The sequence below is a fragment of the Armigeres subalbatus genome, chromosome 3, assembly GCF_024139115.2.
Source record: "Armigeres subalbatus isolate Guangzhou_Male chromosome 3, GZ_Asu_2, whole genome shotgun sequence".
NCBI lineage: Eukaryota > Metazoa > Arthropoda > Insecta > Diptera > Culicidae > Armigeres > Armigeres subalbatus.
Window position 1 is genome coordinate 72,818,934 of NC_085141.1, and position 24,931 is coordinate 72,843,864.

Sequence of the window (24,931 nt, forward strand, 5' to 3'; positions counted from 1 at the left end):
TGGTGATCAGTGTTTCAATAGGACCGAAGCAAGAGATTTTCGGACAAAGGGAGATTCCATTTTTTCGTATGAACTGTAGTATAGATAGTGGAATATATAGATGAGCGAAGATAAATCCAATGTCTCCAAACGAACTGTCAAACGTGTCTCCAAACGAGCATGACGTCATGATTTCAATGAAAACGTTAAGGGCTGTGACGTCATATGCGCCTGTGCACGGGCAAAAAAAATCGACTCAGCCATGCTTTCGCTCATCTATAGATTCTACTATCTATAAACTGTAGTATTAATTTGAGCAGATGGAATGATTGTATCGTATTATACCCGTTATGTTGCACATAAAATGATGTCGATCACTATCATAAAGGAATGTGTATGTGATGGAGTAATGAGGAAAAAAGCTAGAGAAATATTTACATGTAGCATTTGCTTATGGCTATATGATGCCGATGATGTTGTTTGACTAAAGAATAAAGGCTTTTGAAGAGTTGCGAGAGGATGCACAGAAGAATGCTGCAATGCTATCGTGTCTTGTCGATCGAGGAGATTTGGTGTTGGTGACATCGTAGCTTCGTAGGGGCCTTCCTTAGTCTAACGGTAAGATGCGCGGCTATAAAGCAAGATCATGTTGAGGATGGCTGGGTTTGTTCGATTCCCGGTGACGGTCTAGGCAATTTTCGGTTTAGAAATTATCTCGATTTCCCTGGTCATAAAAGTATCATCGTGTTACTCTCATGATACGTACGTACGAATGTATAAATGGTTACTTGGCTTAGAAACCTCACAGTTGATAGCTGAGGAAGGGCTGAATGAACACAAAGCAGCGAGGCGGCAATGTCCCAGTGGAGAATGTAATGCCAATAAGAAGAAGCAGAAGAAGAAGACATCGTAGCATGCTATGTTGATTATCGGATCGTCGCGAGTCCAACCGTCAGGTCGTCGATAATTTTCGAGAACCATTGTCACATCAAACCGTCCTATCTGTTCGGCTGGGATACGACAGAAACATGCGAATTAGCTTGTCTTCAAAGCCTGGCATGGAAGATAAACGAAAATCGTGCCTATTAGAAAAAATACTTACAGAAGTCGCCGGACAGGATTCGAGCCAAGAACATCACCAATAATGTTATAGCGAAACGCTCACTCTAGTCACATATAGGCATTACGTTATTTGTTCTACTAAAGCTGCTACCGATTGGATTGGCGATAGCTAGAAAAAGCTATAGATTATGGAAGCAAACAGTAACTCCACTTTTTTGTGACAATCAGAGTGATGCTTATTCGCTCCTCAAACCAATGTCATATCTAAAAAAACATACATTTTTTTACATTGAAACTAAGGTAATTTTTTGTGTTCGTGTACTTTGATATACTAGCTATCTTCAAAATTGGTACCAGCAGAGGAATCAGCAGACTGTTAGCGCTCTACGGAGACGGAGACAATACTCGTAGAGTCTTTGAATGAAAAGTGCGGTGAACCATCAGTAATAGAGTGCAGATGGAAGACAGCATACGGATGAGGCGAATAAACCATATAAAATAACAACTGTAAGGGAAAACATTAACTGTTCACACCGGAAATATCGGTACGTAGCCAGAATGCAGGCAATGCTCTGGTGAAAATGGCTTTAGACTTTCTTTAAGCATAAGCATGAGCAGTACAATTCGTAGTTGCTACTCCGTGATTGACTAGCACTTGAAATTGCTCAGGGAACCTATTGGATGGAGCTTGAAATTTAGCTACTATTCTCAATATTCAAATTTCTGAATTTCAACAACGGCGCCGGCCACGTCCTCACGGCCATCAAGGAAAGGAAGTATTATTAGTTCAATTCTCGTTATTACTAGAATCCGAGTATACCTCTGCATCTCCACAATCGTCCGTGGATCAGTTAGATATATCATCTGCATTCACTGTGTTAAGTGATGCAATCTATGGTAGGAGAATATATAAATGACAATTAGGAGAGAATGAGAATGAGAAGTAACAGGCAGCTTGTACGCAATTCTAGCGAAGTTTTCTAATGTGAAATGAGAAAGAGCCAACGATCGAACCCTTGATCTCCTGCTCAATAGGCAGAAGAAGTGGCACAAGGCCAATAAGCCCCCTGAAAATGGATTTCGACTTTCCTTGGCCACGAAGTTCAATATATTCGATATGTATTGCGTTCGGCAAATAAATCTCTATAGTGGTATTTACTTTAATAGATTTGTAACAGAAGAGAAAACCAAAGCCAAGCTATAAGTGCAGGATACTAACAAAAAAAAATTCCGGAGAGAAAGGGGGATGTGTGGGGCGAGGCAGCCCTGTTATATACCACGCTATATCATATACTGTCTTGGTGTTGATGATGAGCAAGCAGCCAAGCATCGCTCTCCCTCAGTCAGAGTTCAACAGTGACCCGAGCAAGGCGTACCGTCCGCCGAGTGCAGTGACGCGTAACGGGTGATTTCCTGGCGCAGTAGCAAGTTACACAGATTTGTCCAATCTGATAGCACTCCCACGCAAACTATTACCACAGACAGGTAGGGGAAGCCTTCGGCTATCTGTTAGTAGTGTTGGTTTGCGTGGGAGTGCTATCAGATTGGACAAATCGCCGTTTGAATCTTTGTTTACAAAATCACATACGTCCTTTTGAATAAGTACCCGAGTATTCTCTGCACGGAAGAAATAAACTACCCAATAGTGAGTTTAATTCACCCAACCTCGAACATCCGTACGGGAAGCCAAAATTGAGTAAGTAGGGTCGAAGTAGTTTGCCTTTACTCCCATGTTAAAAAAGTACCCAACGGAAAATTTATTGACCCAAATTTAAGTTTAATTCACTCAATTTCGACCTCAGGTAATAAAACTCAACATTGGCTTCCCGTATTGAACTGGCGTCGTTGGATTGTTTGGCTCTTTTGTTTTTGACAACAAAAGAAAGAGTGGATGAAAGCGAAGAGAAAAAACAACTCAAAAGTAAGTTTAAAAGTACTCAATTTTGGGTACTTTTTTTCTTCCGTGTGTGGTTATACGATGATCAAAAAGTTCCATGACTAAAGTGCTCGCCACCAGATAGCGCCTAAAATCCAATACAATTGTCTTCCTTCGATGCGACCCTGTTCTCGGCCATACTTTAAATCTGTCAAACTTTTTCCTCCGTCAGTCGGCAAGCCGTGCTTTGTAAAAAAAATTGAATCTCGATTTTCTCAACAAATTACTGTGCCTGTTTGTTCCATTAATCTGAATTGTAAATCGGGTAAGTTTTTCTATCACATACAGTTGTTATCTATAAAACATAGGCATTGTGTTATTTTTTTTCTTTCGCCTAAAATGATCGATTTGCCGGTGTAGCCAAACACCATCTCCAAGCAAAATGGTACGCACAGGTATGATGCGTGGTGGTGGCCGCGGCGGAATGGGAATGGGAATGCGTGGTATGCGTGGAGCTCCCTTCATGCATAAGAAAACTTTCCTCCCCCGTCATCCATTCGACTTGACTTTGGCGGAACCAGCTTTTCCGAGAGTTTCCAATGCCCCCGACGATTCCGTTCTGACCAATGCCCTACTCAAGCGCAGTCAAGATTTAACCCCCTCCCAGCAGGAGCAGACGGCCATATCAAACTTGGTTACCAAGGTGCAGGGCGTTTTGGACAACTTGGTTATTGCCCCGGGCGATTTCAACAAATGCCAGTTGGATGAAGTACGTCAGGTGGGGTCCTTCAAGAAAGGAACGATGATGGCCGGTCACAATGTGGCAGATATTGTGATTATCTTGAAGACACTTCCGACAAAGGACGTAGCTGAAGCACTCGGCAAAAAAGTGGAAGAAGACATCCAAAAGTCGATGAAAACCGAGGTGGTTCCGAAAGCGGAAGCCATTGCATTGGAGTACAATGAAAAGGGTTTCGAGATTTGGAATTCGCTAGCAAGAGTTCGCTGTTTGGTGGCTACGCTACCACAAAACATTCGTAAACTGGACGCCGAAAAACATTTGGACTTTAAGGTAGTTCAGAGCCATCTGGCCTCCATCCGTCATGCTCGTTGGTTCGAGGAGAATGCACATCATTCCACCATCAAGGTATTAATACGTATCCTTAAGGACTTATCAAACCGGTTTGATGGTTTTGCGCCATTAAACCCTTGGATCTGTGATTTGCTGGCACATTCCGCAATCATGAACAATCCAAGTCGCCAAGCACTCCCCGTCAATTTAGCTTTCCGAAGAATATTCCAACTGTTGGCCTCCGGTTTATTTGTTCCGGGATCGGCCGGTATCACTGATCCGTGTGAGGTGGGACACATTCGGGCTCACACATCCATGAATCTGGTTCAACAGGATGAGTGCTGTATGACGGCGCAAACCTTGGTCCGAGTGCTGGCCCACGGGGGATACAAACACATTCTTGGATTTGTGGAAAACACCACCGTAGCGAAGGAAATGTCCGTCTGGGACGGAGTTGTGGTTTCACCGATGGAACCAGCATACGAGAAGCCCGCGGAAAAGAAAGATGATGAAGAGGAGGATATGGAATGTGTCGAAGAATCTACCATGGAGGAGGATAACGGTGAGTAAATGACAGTTGTCCAAACTTGACAAGAATTTGCATTATTTCCAAATTGTGTATGGAATCTTAAGAGTATAACGTAGTTTAAGTACGAAGCATAATTTACCAATAAACTTTCAAGTGTGAGAAATAAATAGTGGCTCTACATTGAAAGAACCGCCTCAAATATTTATTGGATTTACCTTGTTTATGAACGTATTAATAAATGTTGATGCATCAGACATCTTTACGTTAATAGAATATAATTTAAGATAATACACTGGGCTCGCTTTAAGCACGGTTTACTGGCCTTTGGATTTGACAACAAATTTCGAAGCAAAATCAGGATGTATTAAAAAGCTATGAAATGACTATAGATCGAAAAATTATTGCTGAGAAACAACGTGAGAAGGATTAGAAACTGTACCAATCAATGATGTAGGATTAACTTGCATTCAAACTTGCATGCAATAATGGCGGTTTAATATTATGGGTTTTTCATTTCATGGTTTACCGTTTCGGAAAAGCTTCGGAAAATCTCACATTTTCCCGTTCATAGCTCTTGTGAGAGAAAATTCTCTCATTACAAATAGCTGTCAAAGGTTTTCCTCCATCCGTGAGTTCTTCCATCAGAATCGATTGATAGCGTAAATAATTTGCACTTTCTGTGTGAAAATGGGGGTGAGTTTTTTTTTATTATTTAGATGATTTTAATGTTAAATACGATATCGAATAAATCACTTTCAGAAATCTCCACCTCAGTTTTTAGAGGAAAAGTACGACCTTGCGAAATGCGAGATGTACAACGAGAAGAACTCGTTTGCGTTCTGGATTGTGATGATTTTGTTGTTCTCGTTGGCACTAGGCAATCTGTGCCTTACGTTGACCATCACCGGGATTCTGAAAATCTACAAAGGCATGGAGAATATCGAGCTGATCCAAGGCGAAGAAACGGTGAAGTTCTTCGGAGACATCGATTTTGATCGGCTGTACAAGCGGGATGGAAAACTGGAAGGCTTCCACGATGAACCACTGGAGATTAGTGGTACGGTTGAGTAAAAAATATGGGAATTTGAATGGGATTCCAAGTTGACTAAATTTCGTTCGTAGGTGAAAATGCGCCTGTGGCAATAAACTTGGTGAATCGAAATGGACACTCACACAACAAGATCCACTTTTCCAAGAATGGTAGCTTGCTAAAAGGTTTGAGCCATTTCGAAGTTAAAGATGCCGTTACGGGACGGCAGGTGTTTTCCACTTCTCGGCCGACGTACAACATGCCTGAAGGGGCTATGATGTTACACACAAACTTGGTTAGCGCCAGCAGAATTGCGTCACCAATCAACAGCACGCTTAAATTTCAGACACGGAACAGATTCACCCTCAAGGGAACGGAAGGAACACGACTGGAGGCAAAGGAAATATTCTGGACGGCAGATCAAAATATTTTTCTCAAGTCGGACAACGGAAGTATGGTGATTACCGGTGGGAATGGAGTGTACATCAATGTTAACAGTATTCCGATCGTGCAGAGTGAACATGGACCGAAAACGGGAAGTAGTCAATTCAAGTTGTGCGTTTGCTACCCGCAAGGCAAGATCTTCCGCGTTCCGGTTCCGAAGTCACACAATATGCGAGTGAATTGTGCCCATTTCGGTGGCCGGATCGACCCGTGTGCATAAGTCGGATAGTTTATTGGTCGTATCTAGTCTAATAACTCATGTAGTAATTCACAATATCTTCACTACTTTGAATCAATCATAACGGTTTGTATAAATCAAACTGGAACATTAAACTATGAAACTGAAATAAGGTAACGTCGTAGCCTAAGAAATAATGTTGGCCTATCACACAAATTAACCAGTTACCCTACAACAATTAACAACGTTTGTGAGAAACTGGTCATTGGTGCTTGAAAAAAATGTACCAAAATTATTTCAATCCATATCGTAATAAAAAATATAGAATAAATTAACATGAAAAAAAAACCACTGGGTTATTTGTTTGGTCATACTAAGGTTTGCTCAAACACACGCGACGAATTTATTTACGTAATTCCCTCCGATTCAGTTGCAACAGCGACATGTTTCGTGTACGGCGGACAAACTGCTTCGAAAGGAATTATGCAACGGTATCATCAAAGGCTTTTTGCTGAGGTTTCTACTATCTTAAGTCCCGCCAGTAAACCTTCAATAAAAAAATATATTACAGATGTATGTATGAGTGAATTATAATTATTATTCAATACTAGCAGACCCAACGAACTTTGTTTTGCCTTAAGTTGATTCATTCTCTGATTAGTTCTCGACTTATGCAGGAATTTATTTGTAATTGTAATTTTATTGAATTTTATTTGTTTCCAAAGAAGAAGGTCTCGAACCATCTTAAGAACCTTCCCGGACCCAAAAACATCTGCATACAAGTTTTCATGCCTATCGGTTTGGTAGTTTCCGAGTCTATAAAAGACAGACAGACAGAAATTCATTTTTATTTATATAGAATACTAGCAGACTCGCCAGACTTCGTCTCGCCCAAAATTAATTAGGTAGCACAAACATTTATTTTGTAGGGGTAACGGCTCAAACCTTGGCCCATTATGCTACGGTTGAGCGCATTTATCGTTATAAATCTTCATACATTGCATTTCCAACCAGAATTATTCAACCAGCCACCTTGCTTACATTTGGTTTTGACTCCAAATGGCAAAAAACGACGATGAATGTCCGCAATATTTCATTTAAACCAGCGAAAGCCTCGAGAGAAATGGACAAAACATCGGCATTCTTGTCCCTATCATGTGGATAATTTTTCAGCCCACTTGGGACGAGTGATTGTTGATTTCGAACATACGAAAGATAAAGATGGGTTGCTGTTTATAGTACCAGTCATTTTGCTTGCGTTGAATAAAGGCAGCATGCAAACAAATAGAGAAAATCAAATCATCTTATTGAGCGTGAATTCTAATTGGTTGCATGTAAAATACTACCACACTGATTGTGAGAGTGCGTTTTAGATTCCCCCAATAGCACGATTACCAAGGACATGCTAACGAAAATACTATTATATGTATCATTTATTTCCCAAATATTTACCATATTTGCAAGTGAAGAAGTTTAGAAAAATGAAAACTGTATTAAAAACTGCAATTGCAAAAAGGCTACATGTTCTAGCCCTCATGTTGTGCCTTCAAACAAATTACATACGTTAATTATTGGCTGCCGCATAATTTTGAGATTTACTGCTAGTTGAAACCATGGCAGTTGTGTTGCTCTCGCTCTCGCGATACTCTCGAAGAAACTTTTTTCTAAAACGTAAACAATGCTTTAGGTGGGGATGATGCATAACGCACTACTGAAGAAAGCCAATTGTAAAACTTATTCTAGGCAATTCCTTGGTTTGTACTATGCATAAACAGTTATAACTGTGCCAACTACCTGATATTATTACACAATTATTCATAAATACAATTATTGGATGCTTGTTTTTAACTCTGCCTGCATTGAAGTTTCATGATTGGTACGTGCGTTTGATTCTACTCCTCTCTATATCGATCAGCTGTTGTGAATCCTATCAAAACTCTCACGTGTTTCAACTTCCCGAGTTGAAAGAATACTTTTTCGGTATCATTTTACAGATCAAAATACTTTTTGCAAGCAATAATAGATCTAAATTATGATGAAGGTATTTGTCAAGTAATTTGACTTGAAATTATTCACATGAAGTGACGTTGAAAGTTTATCTAATGAAACATACGATCCATTGTATGTTTCCATTATTAAGTGAGAAAATGTTTGTAGGATTCGTGCGAAAGATAATAAAACCAAATATTCATACACTAATCGAATCATTTATTTGCGAAATTATGAAGAAAACGATGTATCGAACCACGAAAGGTTGATGCTTGAATCGCTTTTGCTTGAATCGTGTTTGGAAGCCGTAAGGTAGGCAATTATTTTTGGTATGTTCTGCGAATGAAAGCGATTATATCGTGATTCGAGAAAAGCATCATGAGGGCCCATTCATTACATGACGTTTTAGGTTGTGGGAGGGTGCTTGTCTGAGCGTTAAGGACTTTATAAATTTTAGAACTCTACCATACACGAAGCGTTACTAGGGGCTGGGTGTGGGTTGACAATAGTTTAGCGTTATGTAATTTGCAAAAGAAACTTAACGGTTGAGTGGTTTACCCTGTTTTTACAAAAATTCTCAGGAACCTAATCGCAAGCATCGGATATTCTATCTGCAGCTTTCGGTTATTTTCTCCAGTACGGGTTATTGGTGAGAATGTTTTGATTTTAGAGTTTCACCTATACTAACGTAGTGCTACAAATCAAAAGCGCATGCCACTATTTGGCTATGGGTGCCCCCAGTATTGTCCAAAAAAGTTTTGGTTTATTATGTCGCTATACTAATGGAAATTGTGAAATAGAAATGATAGCTGACATAGTGTGGTTGTTATCCATTCATCTGATGTGCAAAAGCAGGTATGTTCATTCAGAAAACTCTTTTATTTGGCAAATGAAAAACTCTAGCACAGCCAGCCTGCATAAGTCAACGAAACATGGCTGCTAAAAAACCGAGTCGAAGTGATTTTTTACGCAAGATAATTGCTTTTAATAGTTTAAGAAGTGTATAAATCTAGAGTTATGAAGCAGATATATGTTTGATACACTTTTCTAAAGAAGCAGTGGTTAATATCTCCCTACAAAACGACGTATTATCGCTGAAATATTGATTTATTTGCGTGATGAGCCAATGTTACATCCAGGGCCAACATTACCGCCGGTTACCCTATTTATTATCAGACTAAGACCGGAGTGGCCTGTGCTGCACATAAAATTCTTCTCCATTCAGCTCGGTCCATGGCTGCACTTCGCCAACCACGCAGTCTGCGGAGGGTCCGCAAATCGTCCTCCACCTGATCGATCCACCTTGCCCGCTGTGCACCTCGCCTTCTTGTCGATCGTTTTCACCGGATTACTGTCCGACATTCTGGCTACGTGCCCGGCCCACCGCAGTCTTCCGATTTTCGCGATGTGAACGATGAATGGTTCTCCCAACAGCTGATGCAACTCGTGGTTCATTCGCCTCCTCCACGTACCGTCCGCCATCTGCACCCCACCATAGATGGTACGCAACACTTTCCTTTCAAAAACTCCCAGTGCGCGTTGGTCCTCCACGAGCATCGTCCAGGTCTCGTGTCCGTAGAGAACTACCGGTCTTATAAGCGTTTTGTAGATAGTCAGTTTGGTACGGCGGCGAACTCTATTCGATCGGAGCGTCTTACGGAGTCCAAAGTACGTACGATTTCCACTTTTTCAATTTTTCACCATCCAGCACCATTTCGCTACCACCACCACTAATGATCCCACGTTGATTGCCAGCGACCATATACTTCGTTTTGCTGGTATTAATCGTGAGTCCAATCCTCGCTGTCTCCCTCTTAAAAGGCACAAAAGCCTCTTCCACGGCACGGCGATCAATCCCGATATCGTCCGCAAATCCCAGGAGCATATGCGATCTTGTGAGAATGGTACCGCTTCTTTGCACACCAGCTCTCCTAATCGCTTCCTCGAGCACTATATTGAACAGTAGATTCGAGAGTGCATCACCCTGCTTTAATCCTTTTAAAAAGTTAACAAATGACGTCAATATTTCATCCGCAACCCTTACACTTGATTTCGATCCGTCCAACGTTATACGAATTAGCCGTATCAGTTTCGCCGGAAAACCATGTTCAAACATAATTTGCCATAATTCATTCCGTTTCACTGAATCGTACGCCGCCTTGCAATCAATAAACAGATGATGTGTCTGCAAGTTGTACTTCCGGAATTTATCAAGGACTAGTCGACCCGGCAGACGTTGTCCTGCGTAGTAGGCGAAAATGCCCATGTGAAATTTCCATACGAATCCTAATTTTAGATTTGTACAATTTGCACAATCTTTCGCGTAATTTTCGCATGAGGAAATATAATATAAACCCGTCGGAAACAGTAACGAACATATCTGCTGAAGAAATGAAGAAAATCCATCCAGCCGTTTTCGAGTTATGCGGATACGAACACAGACCATTTCATTTTTATATATATAGACTTGTCTCAGGGTAAACATTTGATTTTAGCCGGAAGCTGGTCCTTCCCGCAGCCTTATTGTTTTTCCGCTCTTTAACAGCTATTTTAACCTCATCTAGTGTAGGTGTCTCCACAACTTATCCATCGTCACTAATATTTATTCTGTTCACCGGTGCACCGTCACTTCCTCCATTCAACAAAGTCTCGAAGTGTTGCTTCCACCTGGCAGCCACTTCGGTTTTATCTGTCAGCCAATTCCCTTGTTGGTCGTTGACGGGAGATGGCGCTGTCTTTCTCCGCACGCCATTGACAGACTCATAAAACCTCCGCATATCGTTCTGCTCCATTTTTTCCTGCACCTCACTAATAACTTGTTCTTCGTACTCTTTTTTCTTCCAGCGGTGGGTTCGTTTGTCGGCTGCTCTTGCTTCCTTGTACCGATCTCTATTCGATCGGGTACCCGACACCAACATCCGGCTTCTGGCAACGTTCTTCTCGTCTGTCACTCTCTGACACTCCACATCGAACCAACCCGTCCTGGGTCGCCTCTGTGCAGTGCCTACCACTTCTCGTGCTGTTGTCCTCACTGTTCCATGCATCGACTCCCATAGATCGTTGATGTTGTCGCTAACGTTGATTGCACTTATCCGTTCGTCGAGCTTCTGGCGGTACTCAGTCGATACTCCTTCCACCGACAATCGCTGGATATTGTAACGCATCGTTCGCTGTGATCTTTCGTTCGATACAGTTGACAACCGTGATCGAATTTCACTGACAACGAGGTAGTGATCAGAGTCAATGTTCGGACCTCTGAATGTCCGCACATCGATAACATCCGAGAAATGGCGCCCATCCACCAGAACATGGTCTATCTGGTTGCAAGTTTCAACATTTGGGTGCAAAGTGCAAAGTAGGTGCTACTGATGGCCATCCCTCTGGCAGCAGCAAAATTTGCTAGCCGTAGGCCGTTGTTATTGGTAGCGGAGTGAAGGCTCTCCCTACCGATTATGGGACGGAAAAAGTCCTCTCTACCGACCTGAGCGCTAGCGTCTCCGATAACATTTTTCTCGTCATGCCCGAATCAGAATTGAATTGAATTTGCCCCGTATCCTCAACACACAGATTCGTTCGCTAATGGGTTTCCACCGCATCACTCGCTTCATCTGCTTCCTGCTTGCCCATCACTACGAAACCAAATCCATGCTCTGCTTTTTCACCGTCGCTGTGATAGATGTTATCAGCGATGTTAGAAAATCGCTTCTAGCGACCAACGAACATGTACACAGCTTATGTGAGATCTATTAGCATCATCATCAGTAAGCGATGCTTTTGCGCTCTCCACCCTTATTCGTGCGGAGCGTTTCGGGTAGTGAGTTACCATGATCTCAAGAGAGCAAGATACACGTAAATCGGTGTCGTCTCCACTCACAGCTTGTAACTCACGCGATTCAACGTTTATTACGAGAGCACGCAAAAAGCCGTTACTCTCAATGTGTACAGTTGTAGACATCAAGTTAATCGGAACATGTACAACTTACGATCAAATGGAATCGAATCACGATCATTGCTGCAATGATCGTGATTCTTCCTTTCAAATCGGACATGTGCTTTCGCTAGGGGCTGCCCGTTCACATGCGGAACGGCATGTTCTTATGTTTTTACGGTGCAAATAGAAGTAAACACGTAGGCGCGCGTCGAAAATTCGCGGCCATAAATACGCGCTGGTGGAATTCAGGGTGCGCGTCCGCGTGACTCCTGCTTAAACTGACATTTAGAAAATTCAAACATCCTTCTATTAGTTGCATTAACGAAATGACGGTTATTAAGTTGTTAAAATAGAGAAACATAGAGAGTCCATTTCCCGATACTTTTCTTATCCCGGAAAAAGATTAAAAACATAGTTTCCCTCGAAGACTGCGAAGCCAAATACTTCCCGAATAAGTCTAAATTCAAGTTAAAAAATATTGCTTGCTCCGGGATTCCGGGAAATCACGGGATTTTTTTTGTTATAAAAAGCAAAACTGAATCCTGATAAGGGATCTATTTAATAGCAAAAAATCGTTGCTGAAAACAATTTGAAATGTTCGTGAGTTTGGTGCAATTTTGTTTTCGTGACGTATTGCTTAACAATAGTTTGCATTCTGCTCTAAACGAATCACACTATATGTCATAAATCGCAACACCAGCATACAGCAATGTCAAATAATTTAATTCCCAGTTTTCATTCAAAAGTTATTACGAGGCCTTCCCCTTTAAAAATTTGAATTTGTTGCAATTGTTTAATCGATTCAACAAGTCTTATGAGGAATATATTTCAAGACAAAATTTTCAAAACGACTTATCTGCTTTTGTAAACAAAGATTCAAACGACGATTTGACGAATTTGATAGCTCTCCCACGCAAACCAACACCATCAATAGGTAGCTGAAGGTTTCCGCTACCTGTTGATGGCATTGGTTTGCGTGGGAGAGCTATCAGATTCGTTGAATCGTCGTTTGAATCTTTGTTTACAAAAGCAGATAAGTCGTTTTGAAAATTTTGTCTTGATTTGTTCAAGGATATTAGCATCCATTTTTGGTAGTATAATTTTGCTTTATATTTTCACAGCCTTTTTTTAGAAATAAGTTTCTTCTCTAGGCAGTGGCGTAGCCACGGGGGTGGTTTTGGGTATAAACCCCTCCCCCCCAGAGACAACATTTTTAGAAGATTTTTCTAATTTTCAACAGCAAAATTGTCATTACTGAGAGCTCGGCATAAACGAAAAAGTCAAATAAATATGAACATAACTGAGTTAGTCAGTAAATGAGGATTTGTTTTTTTGGAAACCTATTTTACTGACTGGATAGTATATTCAATCAATGTTCATTTGCATAAAATAAAAGTATAATGTACTAAAGACTTTGACAGTTTTTGATTGATAGAGATTAAATGGAAAAAAAATCTCTCACTTATTATCATCATCATTTACGATATGTAACATAATATGAAAAATGTTTAGTACGATAACTCAGGAAGCTTTGGCTTTTGGCTATACTCCATGATAATTTCTTTTGAAAATTTGCGAAGGCACAGGGCATCGATGCATTTCAACTTGTTTTACACAGCTATGCGATCTGTGGCTGAGTTTTGCAAAACACAAAAAAGTTCACTTTTGGAAACGCAGGTCCAACCAGCACAATTTACAAAATAATATTTAGCTCAACGGGTAAGACATAAGCAACAAAACAAGAGCGAGAAGCTCTACAACCGCGTTTAGTATTTTCAAAAGGCTGGTCGGCAAATTTTAATTTTTTACCGGTGGCGCTGTATAAATTTCTACCGACTTTTTGTGCCGTTCAGCATTTTATGGATATAATGATTCGTTCAGCAAACATAAATAAAAGTCAAAATAATCAACAGAATTTGTTACCGAGACTCCGGAATTTATTACTGACAAACGTTGTTGGTCTACAAACAAACTGGAATTTCAGTAAAAAAGAAATTTTCCAGTTGAAACTCGGCATACAAAACACCGAACATTGAAACACTTAAATATACATTTTTCAAATCAAAATCTTCCACATAATGTACATTTTCACATCTGAGTTTCAAAGCACTCTAAAACTCTCTTACCCTCTTGATCTTAATAACCCATTTTTAATAATAATAGGTCCAAACCTGCCGAAACCATTATTTTTCCTTAAAAAATTTGTAAAAATATTTGAAAAACACGAGAAAAAAAATCTGCTAGAACATACCTATCGGAAAACAATTCTCGGATAATTCGAGTAAAAAATCGAAATGGAGGGACAAAAGTTAAAAAAAAAATTTTGTATTGTCCTAAATAAATCAACGAACTTGTTGCTTTCAGTGAATGAATTAAATTATAGTTTTCACATTGTTTTAGAAATAAAGGTAACAGATTTTACGTTCTTAACGTTTTTACTGATTTTGAAGGTTGCTATAAAATGATCCTCTCTTTAAGACAGGGCACAGACTGGTGTGCGCCAATTACCGAGGAATAACCATTAATTCGAATAATCTTAATTCGGCGTACAAAATTATGTCCAGAATTCTTATCAACAGATTGAGACCGCTTGAAAAGTCCATCGTCGGCGAATACTAGACAGGGTTTCATTAGAGCCGAACAACGACGGCTTACTGGTAATACTTGCTGGAAACAGAAGTATATTACGGACTTATAGGATATTTTTCCAATAACATGCTCGTATATTAATAATGACATTCGCAAAAGAACAATTTCGGCATCATTTGTGTCCTTTTTGCTTTTTCATGATGTTAGCTAAAAAATCCCAAATCCCAATTAGCATCGCACCATATTCGCACTTAAATTGAAAGCTACTCGAGAAGAATTTTGCTTTGAAATTTTAAAGACATTGCTTCTTCCCACGTCAATAGTTTGAAGATTTTAAAAAGTATCTAACTATCGAAGTTTTCGAAACTACAGGAAATTTCGCTGCAATAAGAAATAAAATGGGAACAAAGTACACATAATGTTAAATAATTAGTTGAGGAGCTTCAATCTACAAGCAAGCGCGCTCAACGTCCCGCGTGTAGTCATACAAAGCAAACAGAAAGACACTCACGCTCTAGGGGCAAATAGTTGTCACGATTCGTTCGTAGGTAGAACGGCTAGAGTAACTCATTTCTCAGAGCAAGACTCAATCTTGCAATATTTTGTTATGTGCGAGTGTCCAAGGTAATAACACTCAATCGGGAAAGATGGGAACTCAATGTTGCTCGTAAATTGTACAGATCGCGATCTGTACAGTTTAGGATAAACTTCTAATCGGATCATGTTCGTCCGATTTCCATCGCTGGATGTTATACATGAATGCACAGTTGGTCGTGGGGTCCACGGCTCGGAATTCACGTTCTCCGGATCTGGGCCATCGGACTTCTTGAGTAGCGGCCACGTTCACTCCAACCTTCTGCAGTTCGCGAGCCAGAAGGCTCACTCGTCCAGGTTCATTTAGGGTCCTGACGTTCCAGGTATATGGCAGCAGCAAAATTTACTAGCCGTAGGCCGTTGTTATTGGTAGCGGAGTGAAGGCTCTCCCTACCGATTATGGGACGGAAAAAGTCCTCTCTACCGACCTGAGCGCTAGCGTCTCCGATAACATTTTTCTCGTCATGCCCGAATCAGAATTGAATTGAATTTGCCCCGTATCCTCAACACACAGATTCGTTCGCTAATGGGTCCATATTGCGTTGCCGGGTCGGTTGCCAAAAATAACGTTCTCTTTTTCTTCTATCTCCATTTTTCGTGGTATTGAGAGGCCTTACCGGGGTCGCGTTACCTACATCGCGATGATGGGGCTGCCACCTTAGGTATAGCTGATGCGATACAGCATTTCTTTAATCAGCCGCTGGGTACCAGGCAGACGCTGTTTGCGCCGCACCTCCTGGTAAACAGACGCTCGAGGCGTACCTTCTCAGTCTAGCTGGACAACAGTGCCCAGGCTGCACTACCAGCTACCAGCTAAGTACACAACCCTTAGCTGGCGGTCTTTTGTCATCAGACGACCCGAGGAAGCGTGAGATAGGGACTTGTGGGGACAAGAGCTCTGTTGGGCGCTCCTTCCTTGATGTCAACCCACCATTTTGCAGCCCATCTTTTATGTATACAGAGATGATAAGTGAGAGACTTGTTCTTTCTCTTTAGGATTCAATCCCTGCCTTACAACAGTAATATTACTCAAGTCGCACTTGGTACATTTATAGCAAAACAAATTTAGAAAGATCGGGAGAAGGAAAAAAATTACTAGAAAAACCTTCGAACTTAGTTAGGAGATGGGGCATGTAGAAGGGTCACAGTTTAATAATAAGTATCACAGATTTGTATGGCGGCCAATTCACGTAGTAAGGTATTTGATGATAAAAGACAACTTGTGCGAAACTTTGGAATCAGTCTTTGGAACCAGTCATCTACTTGTTCAATCTTGGCGAGACGATGCACGTCTTCAGTGGGGTGATAGTAGTCTAGATTAAGCATCATCTTGAGTAGCCGATTCTGCTTAATTTGAATTTTCTTACGATGGGTACGGGCACAGTCGTAGCACCATGCAGGAAAACCGTACGTAACCGTCGGCCGGAAAACGGTTTTGTACAGCAGTAACTTGATGTTGGAGTCTAGGCGTGAGCGACGGTTTACTCGTGAGGCGTGAGCGACGGTTGGGCTCAGTACGGAACCCTGAGGAACTCCGAAAGGGACTGGCATACGATCAGACGTACAACCATACACCATAACTTGAAATGTACGATTTTCAAGAAAGTCCCGAATAACTTTCACAATGTAGCTAGGAAAGTTTCCTTGCACCATTTTGTGGAGAACAGCATCATGCCAAACCGAGTAGTATGCTTTTTCGACATCGAGAAGCATCCGATCCTAACCCTGAGGAATTTCCTAGCTCGAAAGTTTGCCTTACCTTTTTGACCAAGCGGAAATTACAATAAGAAGAAGAAGACAACATTTTCACATTTTCTGGTCGTATCCCAAACACCAACAGATACCACATTGGCGAGTTTGGTACACGTTAGGTTCAACTGCACAGAGGACATTGTTTATCTCGACGTGGGTGGGAGCACTAGACCATTAAATGTGAATATCACAGTACCTATAGGTACAACGAATTAATATTAAGCCATTATTCACTTTCACACTCAACTATCGGATTTTCTGTGTGATACATTTTAGATTTATCGAATGACACAGCCGTAGCTTATTCCTCCGTAATAACTTCAGGCTCGATGTAAGCCACACCGAGGCGCTCCACTAAACATTGTGGTATCCAGAATTTTACGTTTCCTGGCTCTATTTCCACCAGAAGATTGGCGGCTTGAGCTGAGCGCATCAACTCGAAATTGACGGTAATGATTTGTTGATAGACATTTGGTATCAGCATATTTAACTTCCCTAATTAGATGTACCCTGGATGTACCTATTCCCTCGATTTATTTTAAACGTTTGGAATTTTTCGAACATGCAAATAATATACGTTACTAAATCAACCACTAAGGATTTATTGATATACCAAAAAAGCATCAGAATAATCAGTTCAGCACTTATTTCGCTACCATATTAAAAGTTTACGGAATATTAGCCAAATAGTCCTTGACATCGGATGGGTCCAATCGGCGGAACCCATTAGCATCGCAAATGCCAACCTCGATGTTGTCAGCATTCATCTGCCCTTCAAATCCTTCCTTCAGCGTAAGAATTGCTGTATGGACGGCATCGTCCAATTCCAAATCCTCGCTGTAACGCTTCTCTAAAAATGTCTTACCGTTGATGGCATTTTTGCCCATGGCAGTTGCCTTCCAAGCAAAGTACGCTCCCGATGGGTCACATTGGAACAAATAGGGGCGGCCCTCATCCCATCCGCAGATTAAAAGCGATACTCCAAACGGACGGACACCACTGAAAGAAAAATCACCCTTTAGAATAATCACCATACTGATCATAACCTTCAAAAAGCTTACCCGGACTGTGTATATTCCTGCATTACATTGGCAATTTTCTGCACTAGCTGCGAAGTCGGAATCGGCTCACGGTAGGTCAAATAATAATTCTGCGCAATCTTCCGCGCTTGCTTGACTAACAGCCGATAGTCGGGCCCCATTCCGGAGTAAATCATCCCGATGTGGTTCGTGACCATCTCTACTTTGTGAACGCTGTGTTCATCATAGAGAATCGACTTCTGCTTGTTCTCGGTGGCAATCACCACACCATTAGATGCTTTTATGCCGACCGATGGTGCCCCGGCCGACACTGCGGCCAATGCATATTCAATTTGCACCAACTTGCCGGAAGGGCTGTAATTCAAGGCTTATTAAAAACATACGAAGATAATTTCCTTAAAAACTTACCTAAAAGTGGTTAACGAAAAGCTGTAACGTTCCGATGCCATTATCAGGCACTTTTCACGCTACTAATCACGATATTTTCGAGTCAAAATCAATCCGATTAAAATGAAAATGTGTCTGCAATGATCAAAGCGTTTTCAGTACGCTATGTACGAAAACAGCTTATTCACGAATAATGACAGATTGAAAGCAAGACGGTGAGTATAAATAAGTGAGATATTAAGGGAGTCGTGAGCATCGGGTTCTCACTATAGTGAATTGGGGTATACCCCGTTAGACATAAAGACGTTAGGCATAAAAAAAAGATATTTTAGTTACCAGATAAAGATTGTCGGTTCGGTTCCCTTTGTTCTGCTGTCCGAAACATCTGTGGTACCTAACTGTCAAATCGTATGTATTTTTCCTTCATTGACATTTAAATCCCCTATCCTCGCCAGCAAAAGGTGTTCCGGACAGTGTCGACAGCAACAATGTTTATCTTGTAACTAAAATATCTTTTCATAAAATGACCCAAAGAACAGCCTATGACATAAAGAAGGCAGAATTATGACAAGCGTCCATTATGCCTAACGTCCATTATGCCTATCGTACTTATGACTAACGTCCTTATGCCTAACGTCGCAGACCAAGTGAAAAGGGTTTTTTACCGCATTCCCGGCCTGCGTACACAGCAAAAAAAGTTGTTGAATATTACATCGAAATCGCTGCAACCAGTTGAATCCATCGCTTGTTGAATATTACATTGCACGATGTACTCGAGAGCTTGCTGTGTAATAAACAAGAGCGATGTAATTTCTTTCGATGTAAAAACTAAGATGTAATCAAAACGATGTAGAAGAATGTGATGTAAATCCGTGCGCAATGCACTGAAATTAATGAAATTGTTTCGATGAATTTTCGTTTTCAAATTTATTTTTATTGAATTGGCATGATACTTAATTGTTCTTATATATTTATTATTTGATAATATGTTTCTATTAATAAAATAATGTCATGCAAAGAAATGTTTTTTTATACAGCTGAAGCGGCATAATGCAACTCGGTGACCATTTTTCGTTTATTTGATTTTTGATTCGTTGTCCTGGATCGGTCTATCCGCAGCTCTAAAATGTAATGGCAATATCAGCCAGGTCAAAGAGCCATAGTGAATATAACCTTCCGATGCGGCGAAAGGTGAGCGGCTTCTCACTCGAAACTCGCAGGTCACTTCCAGATAACTTGCCAGCGTGGAAAACAACAGCGGCACTGACTTGGGCGACGTCGAACGCTGAAAACGAGAATAAAAAGTGAGGCTTATGAGCGATAATAGATATTTTTAGAACGATTCATGTTTGTTATTTTTTGAAAAACATCGCACTGATGATTCCCCAGAATTGACTTGTGAGATTCTGAAAACATCCCTGGGATACTGAAAAGAATCCATCTGGGATTCTGAATGGAATCTTTCTGGGATTATAAATAGAATTCTTTTGGAGTTCCAAATAGAGTCCTAATGGGATTCCAAATGAAATCTTTCTGGGATTCCGAAAAAATCCTTGAGCTTCAAAATAGAATCTTTTTGATATTCCAAAGAGCATCCTGCTATGCAATCCGAATGGAGCACTGATGATATTCCAAAGGAAGTTCTTATGGGATTCAGAAGGGAGTCCATATGGGATTTCAAAATAAATCCTTATCGAACTCGAAGGGAATCCTAATGAGATTCCAAAAGGAGTCTTTATGAAATTCCAAAATAAATCCTGTGATTTCGAAGGGAATTCTTATGGGATTTCAAAGATAGTCTCTAGGGGTCGTTCAATAATTACGTAAGCATTTTTTTCTTGGTTTTTCGGACGACCCTCCCCCCCCCTTGTAAGATTTTTCCTAAACAAATTATTTTTTGTTTATATGAAGAGTAAGAAAATGGCAGACCCCCCTCCCCCACATGTGCTTACGTAATTAGTGTACGACCTCTTAGGGGATTCAGAATGGAGTCCTTATGACCTTATAGGATTCCGAAAGGAATCCCTATGGGCTTTGGAGGGAAGCCTAATGAGAGTTCTCCAAAATGAATACGAAGTGCATTCTTTTGGGATTCCGGGGAGAATGATTTTGGGATTCGAAGAAAATCTTTTAGAGATTCCCAAGGAAATCGTGGAATGCCGAATGAAATCGTTTTTGGACCCCAGAAAGAAACCTTTTGGGATTCCGAAGACAATCTTTTGGAATTCAATGAAAACCCATTCGGATCTTCGGATCCTAAAAAAGAATTCCTTTGGTGGCCCTTAAGGTTTTCCATCAGATTCTAAAAGGAATCCTTCGTGAATCCCGACGGGAATTTTTCAGGGATCCCGAAATGAGCTCTTTCGTTATTCCGAAGTAAATCGTGAATTCTTTCGGAAACCCGAAGCGAATCCTTTTGGGATCCGAGGAGCATCCTATACCGTGGACCCCCGGTAATATGACCGCTTTTAATCTGAACACTTTTTAATTTGAACCCCGTTCGTTTGAACATCGTTCAAATTAAAAAAGGTTCAAACGTCATTTAACACGTGGAATCGAGAAAAGAAAAATGGAACATCGTGAAACGGAATGCAGAATCAAAACAAACCAGCAAAGAGAGCAGCCAGAAACCAGGGGTGACATTGCGCATCTCGAATCGAATCACTCGATTCGTACGTTTTTGCATTCGTTTCGAAAAAATTGCGGCATTATGTATTTCGTTCGACTTCATTCAGTCGCAGTACAAGATTTCGAATGGTGCTGTACTAGCTCAATCGAGTATGTTCTGTCAAACGAAATGTAAACAGAGAGAATAAGAGATAGCTGTCTCCGTGTTTATCATGCCGCCCGCTGGAGAGACAACCTTCAGCGCATTGCGAATGTGAGTAAACAAAGAGAATAAGAGTAATTTCATCTGCGTGTAGCATGTTGCCTGTTGGAAAGGCATCCTTCATGGCATGAATTAGCAGTTAATTTATAAACAAGCAAATTGTGCTCAATGACTATAAAAGCAATATTATTTATTGAGCAGTTGAAATTAAAACATTATGCCGATACAACATGTTTTATAAATTGAGATATAGTTACGACACAAAATATAATTCATAATAAATTATAAACAACTCGGCCGTACGAAAACCATTTTGTTTTTGTTAAATGTCTTGGCTGTGCATGGCTTTTCTAAAACATTTGTTTAGTTTGATTACTCTAATTGTAATCAAGTGTCGGTCTTCCACCGTCATTAGTCGTCTGAGTACACGCGACCGCATGCGTAGAGCAATCAAACTCATTAAATGCTTTAGCATTTATAATATTTATTCGAGTTTATGCCACCTATCCAATTTTGAGCTAAATAATTTAAAGCTAAAAACGGATTCGATAATAAATTACTTTGATGTTTCCACGTGTTTTAGTTAGATGCACTTGGGTCATCTCTTGCGCGTTTTTTTTTTAATTTAACTCTTAACTATTTTACGTAGATTTTGGAATATATACGTTTTTACGCAGATTTTCCCCATAGATTTTTCACGCGGTTTATCGAAATTGTCAAGAAATACGTGAAAACTGCAAAAAAAAAAACGATTTAAGTTGAAGTCGTTTTTACGAGGATTTCGGGATAATTAGAGATTGCATATTGTGTGGAAACTATAAAAGTAGGTATATTAATGACATTCTTTCCTTCAAGATACAATAATGAAATATTTATACTCTTCCCGTAGGGGAGCGTCCACAAATTACGTAACGCTTAGAGGGGGAGGGGGTTGAGTGAAGTGTTACGATCCATACAAAATTTTCAGGTGTTTCATACAAAAAGTGTGACATAGGGGAGGGGGTTGAAAATTGCCAATTTTACGTTACGTTATTAATGGATCTTCCCGTAGAGAAATAATAACAAATATAATGAAAAACTTTCAGCAAGAAATGACTCTCGAACAACATTCGAAAGCTATAAAGGTGACGAGTGATTTTCATTCGACTTGAGTCGTTTTCAGTGTGCTATCGAGTGTCCATAATGCCAAAACATCTCGTTATTCTTGTACCTCCTTGAGCATACTCGAACGATGAGTCGTTTTCGAGATCGAATCGAAAGCCGTAATGCCAAACATGTTCGACTCGATAGAATTACGTTCGAATCGAGATGCACAATGCCACCCCAGTTTTTCTGATGCAAATAGAGTAACCAGAAGTTCAAATTAAAAATGAACCCCGTTAATTTGAATGAGGTACCGTTCAAATTATCGGGGGTCCACGGTATAAGGATTTCTAAAGGAATCGTGAGATTCCGAAGGAAAATCGTTTCTGGATACTAAGAAAAAACCTTTTAAATCCTTTTAGGAATAGAAAAATAAATATTCGAATTCTGAAAAAGAATTCCTTGGAAGTCTCAGATGGATTTCCTTTTTGAATTCTAAAGAGAATCCTTTTGGGACTCTGATTCCTGAGGGGATTCTTCGAAAATTTCGATGGGATTATAAAGGGAATCCCAAGGTGCCCCATATGCAATTTCTTCAGGGCCCTTAAAGATTTCTTCGATTCCTTCGAAAGCCCGTATGGATGCACTCCGGAAGCCCGTGAGGATTTCCCTCGGAAGCTCATGAGAATTCCCCTCGAAGGCCCGGAGAATTCCCCTAGGAAGTACGTAATGAATCCCCCAAAACTCCGTGAGGAATCCCCTTCGAAAGCCCGATGGATTCCTTTCGGAAGCCCGTGAGGGTTCCCTTTGGAAGCCCGAGAAACTTCCCTTCAAAAGATCGTATTAATTCCCTCCGGAAGGCCGAGAAGATTCCCTTCGAAAACCCGTGAGGATTTCCTTCGATCGCCATAATGAATTTTTCTTCGAAAGCCCGCGAGGATTCCTTTCGGAAGCCCGTGAGGGTTCCCTTCGAAAGCCCGTAAGGGTTTCCTTCGAAAGTCCGTTAGGATTCCCTTTCGAGGCCCGTGAGGATTTCCTTCGGACGCCCTAATGAATTCCCTTCGGAAGCCCGTGAAGATTCCTGTAGGAAGTATGTAAGGAATCCTTCCGGAAGCCCATGAGGAATCATCTTTGCAAGCAAAGCCCGTGAGGATTCCCTTCGGAAGCCCGTGAAAATTCCCTACAAAAGCCCGTAGAAACTCCATCCGGAAGGCCGTGAGGATTTCCTTCGATCGCCCTAATGAATTTTTCTTCGAAAGCCCGCGAGAATTCCTTTCGGGAACCCTTGAAGATTCCCTTCGGAAGACCGTAAAAATTCTCTTCGGGAACCCGTAAGAATTCCCTCCGAAAGGCCGTGAGGATTGAAAGTCTGTTAGAATTCCCTTCCGAAGCCCGTGACGATTTCCTTCGGACGCCCTAATGAATTCCCTTCGGAAGCCCGTGAAGATTCCCGTAGGAAGTATGCAAGGAATGCCCTTCGAAAGCCCGCGAGGATTCCTTTTGGAAGCCCGTGAGGATTCCCTTCGGAAGCCCGTGAAACTTCCCTTCGAAAGCTCGTAGGAATTCCTTCAGGAAGGCCGTGAGGATTCCCTTCGAAAACCCGTGAGGATTTCCTTCGATCGCCCTAATGAATTTGTATACGAAAGCCAGCAAGGATTCCTTTCAGAAGCCCGTGAGGATTCCCTTCGGAAGCCCGTAAAAATTCTCTTCGCAAGCCTGTAAGAATTCCCTCCAAAAGGCCGTGAGGATTCCCTTCGAAAGCCCGTAAGGATTTCCTTCAAAAGTCCGTTAGGATTCCCTTCCGAAGCCCGTAAGGATTTCTTCGGGCACCCTAATGAATTCTCTTCGGAAGCCCGTGAAGATTCCCGTAGGAAGTACGTGAGGAATCCCTCCGGAATGCCCTTCGAAAGTCAGTGAGGATTTCCTTCAAAAGCCCGTAAGGTTTTCCTTCGAAAATCCGTTAGGATTCCCTTCGGAAGCCCGTGAGGATTTCCTTCGGACGCCCTAATGAGTTCCCTTCGAAAGCCCGTATGGTTTCCTTCCGGAAGCTCGTAAGGTTTTCCTTCGAAAGTCCTTAAGGATTCCCTTCGGAGACCCGTAAGGATTCCGGAAGCCCGTAAGGATTCCTCTCGGAATCCCGTCAGGATGCCCTCAGAAGCCCGAAGAATGAAGAATGAACGGAAGCCTGTGAGGAGGCCCGTGAGGATTCCCTTTGGAAGTACATGAGGAATCCCCTTCGATAGACCGTAAGGATTCCCTTCGGAAACCCGTAAGGTTTTCCTTTGTAAGCCCTTAAGGATTCTCTTCGGAAGCCCGTGAGGATTCCCTTCGGAAGCCCGTGAAAATTCTCTTCGAAAGCCCGTAGAAATCAATAATTCCCTCCGTTAGGCCGCAAGGATTTCCTTCGGAAGCCCGTGAGGATTCCCTTTAGAAGGCCGTGAGGATTTCTATCCAAAGCCCATAAGGATTCTCTTTGGAAGTCCGAGAGAATTCCCTTCGAAATCCCGAGGGGATCCCCTTTGGAAGACCATAAAGATTCTCTTAGGTAGCCCGTTAAGGTTCCCTT

General features: G+C 41.3%; 3 protein-coding genes across 3 annotated transcripts; 2 read left to right on the plus strand and 1 right to left on the minus strand.

The window, feature by feature from the left end:
• The first annotated feature begins 3,083 nt into the window (after nt 1–3,083).
• LOC134225673 (interleukin enhancer-binding factor 2 homolog) lies at nt 3,084–4,685 on the plus strand. The gene is made up of 2 exons (XM_062705939.1): nt 3,084–3,242; nt 3,338–4,685. Exon 2 carries the CDS (start codon nt 3,360–3,362, stop codon nt 4,557–4,559), a length of 1,200 nt encoding a protein of 399 aa, XP_062561923.1. The 5' UTR covers nt 3,084–3,242; nt 3,338–3,359; the 3' UTR covers nt 4,560–4,685.
• Nucleotides 4,686–5,085: 400 nt separating this feature from the next.
• LOC134219217 (uncharacterized) lies at nt 5,086–6,729 on the plus strand. The gene is made up of 3 exons (XM_062697908.1): nt 5,086–5,211; nt 5,278–5,575; nt 5,641–6,729. Exons 1-3 carry the CDS (start codon nt 5,206–5,208, stop codon nt 6,210–6,212), a joined length of 876 nt encoding a protein of 291 aa, XP_062553892.1. The 5' UTR covers nt 5,086–5,205; the 3' UTR covers nt 6,213–6,729.
• A 10,878-nt stretch (nt 6,730–17,607) lies between these two features.
• LOC134227051 (proteasome subunit alpha type-2) lies at nt 17,608–18,654 on the minus strand. Its single transcript, XM_062708262.1, has 3 exons — nt 18,474–18,654; nt 18,087–18,419; nt 17,608–18,024 (listed from the first exon to the last, which is right to left on the minus strand). The coding sequence occupies exons 1-3, from the start codon at nt 18,512–18,514 to the stop codon at nt 17,694–17,696; spliced, it is 705 nt and encodes a 234-aa protein (XP_062564246.1). The 5' UTR covers nt 18,515–18,654; the 3' UTR covers nt 17,608–17,693.
• Nucleotides 18,655–24,931: the final 6,277 nt, after the last annotated feature.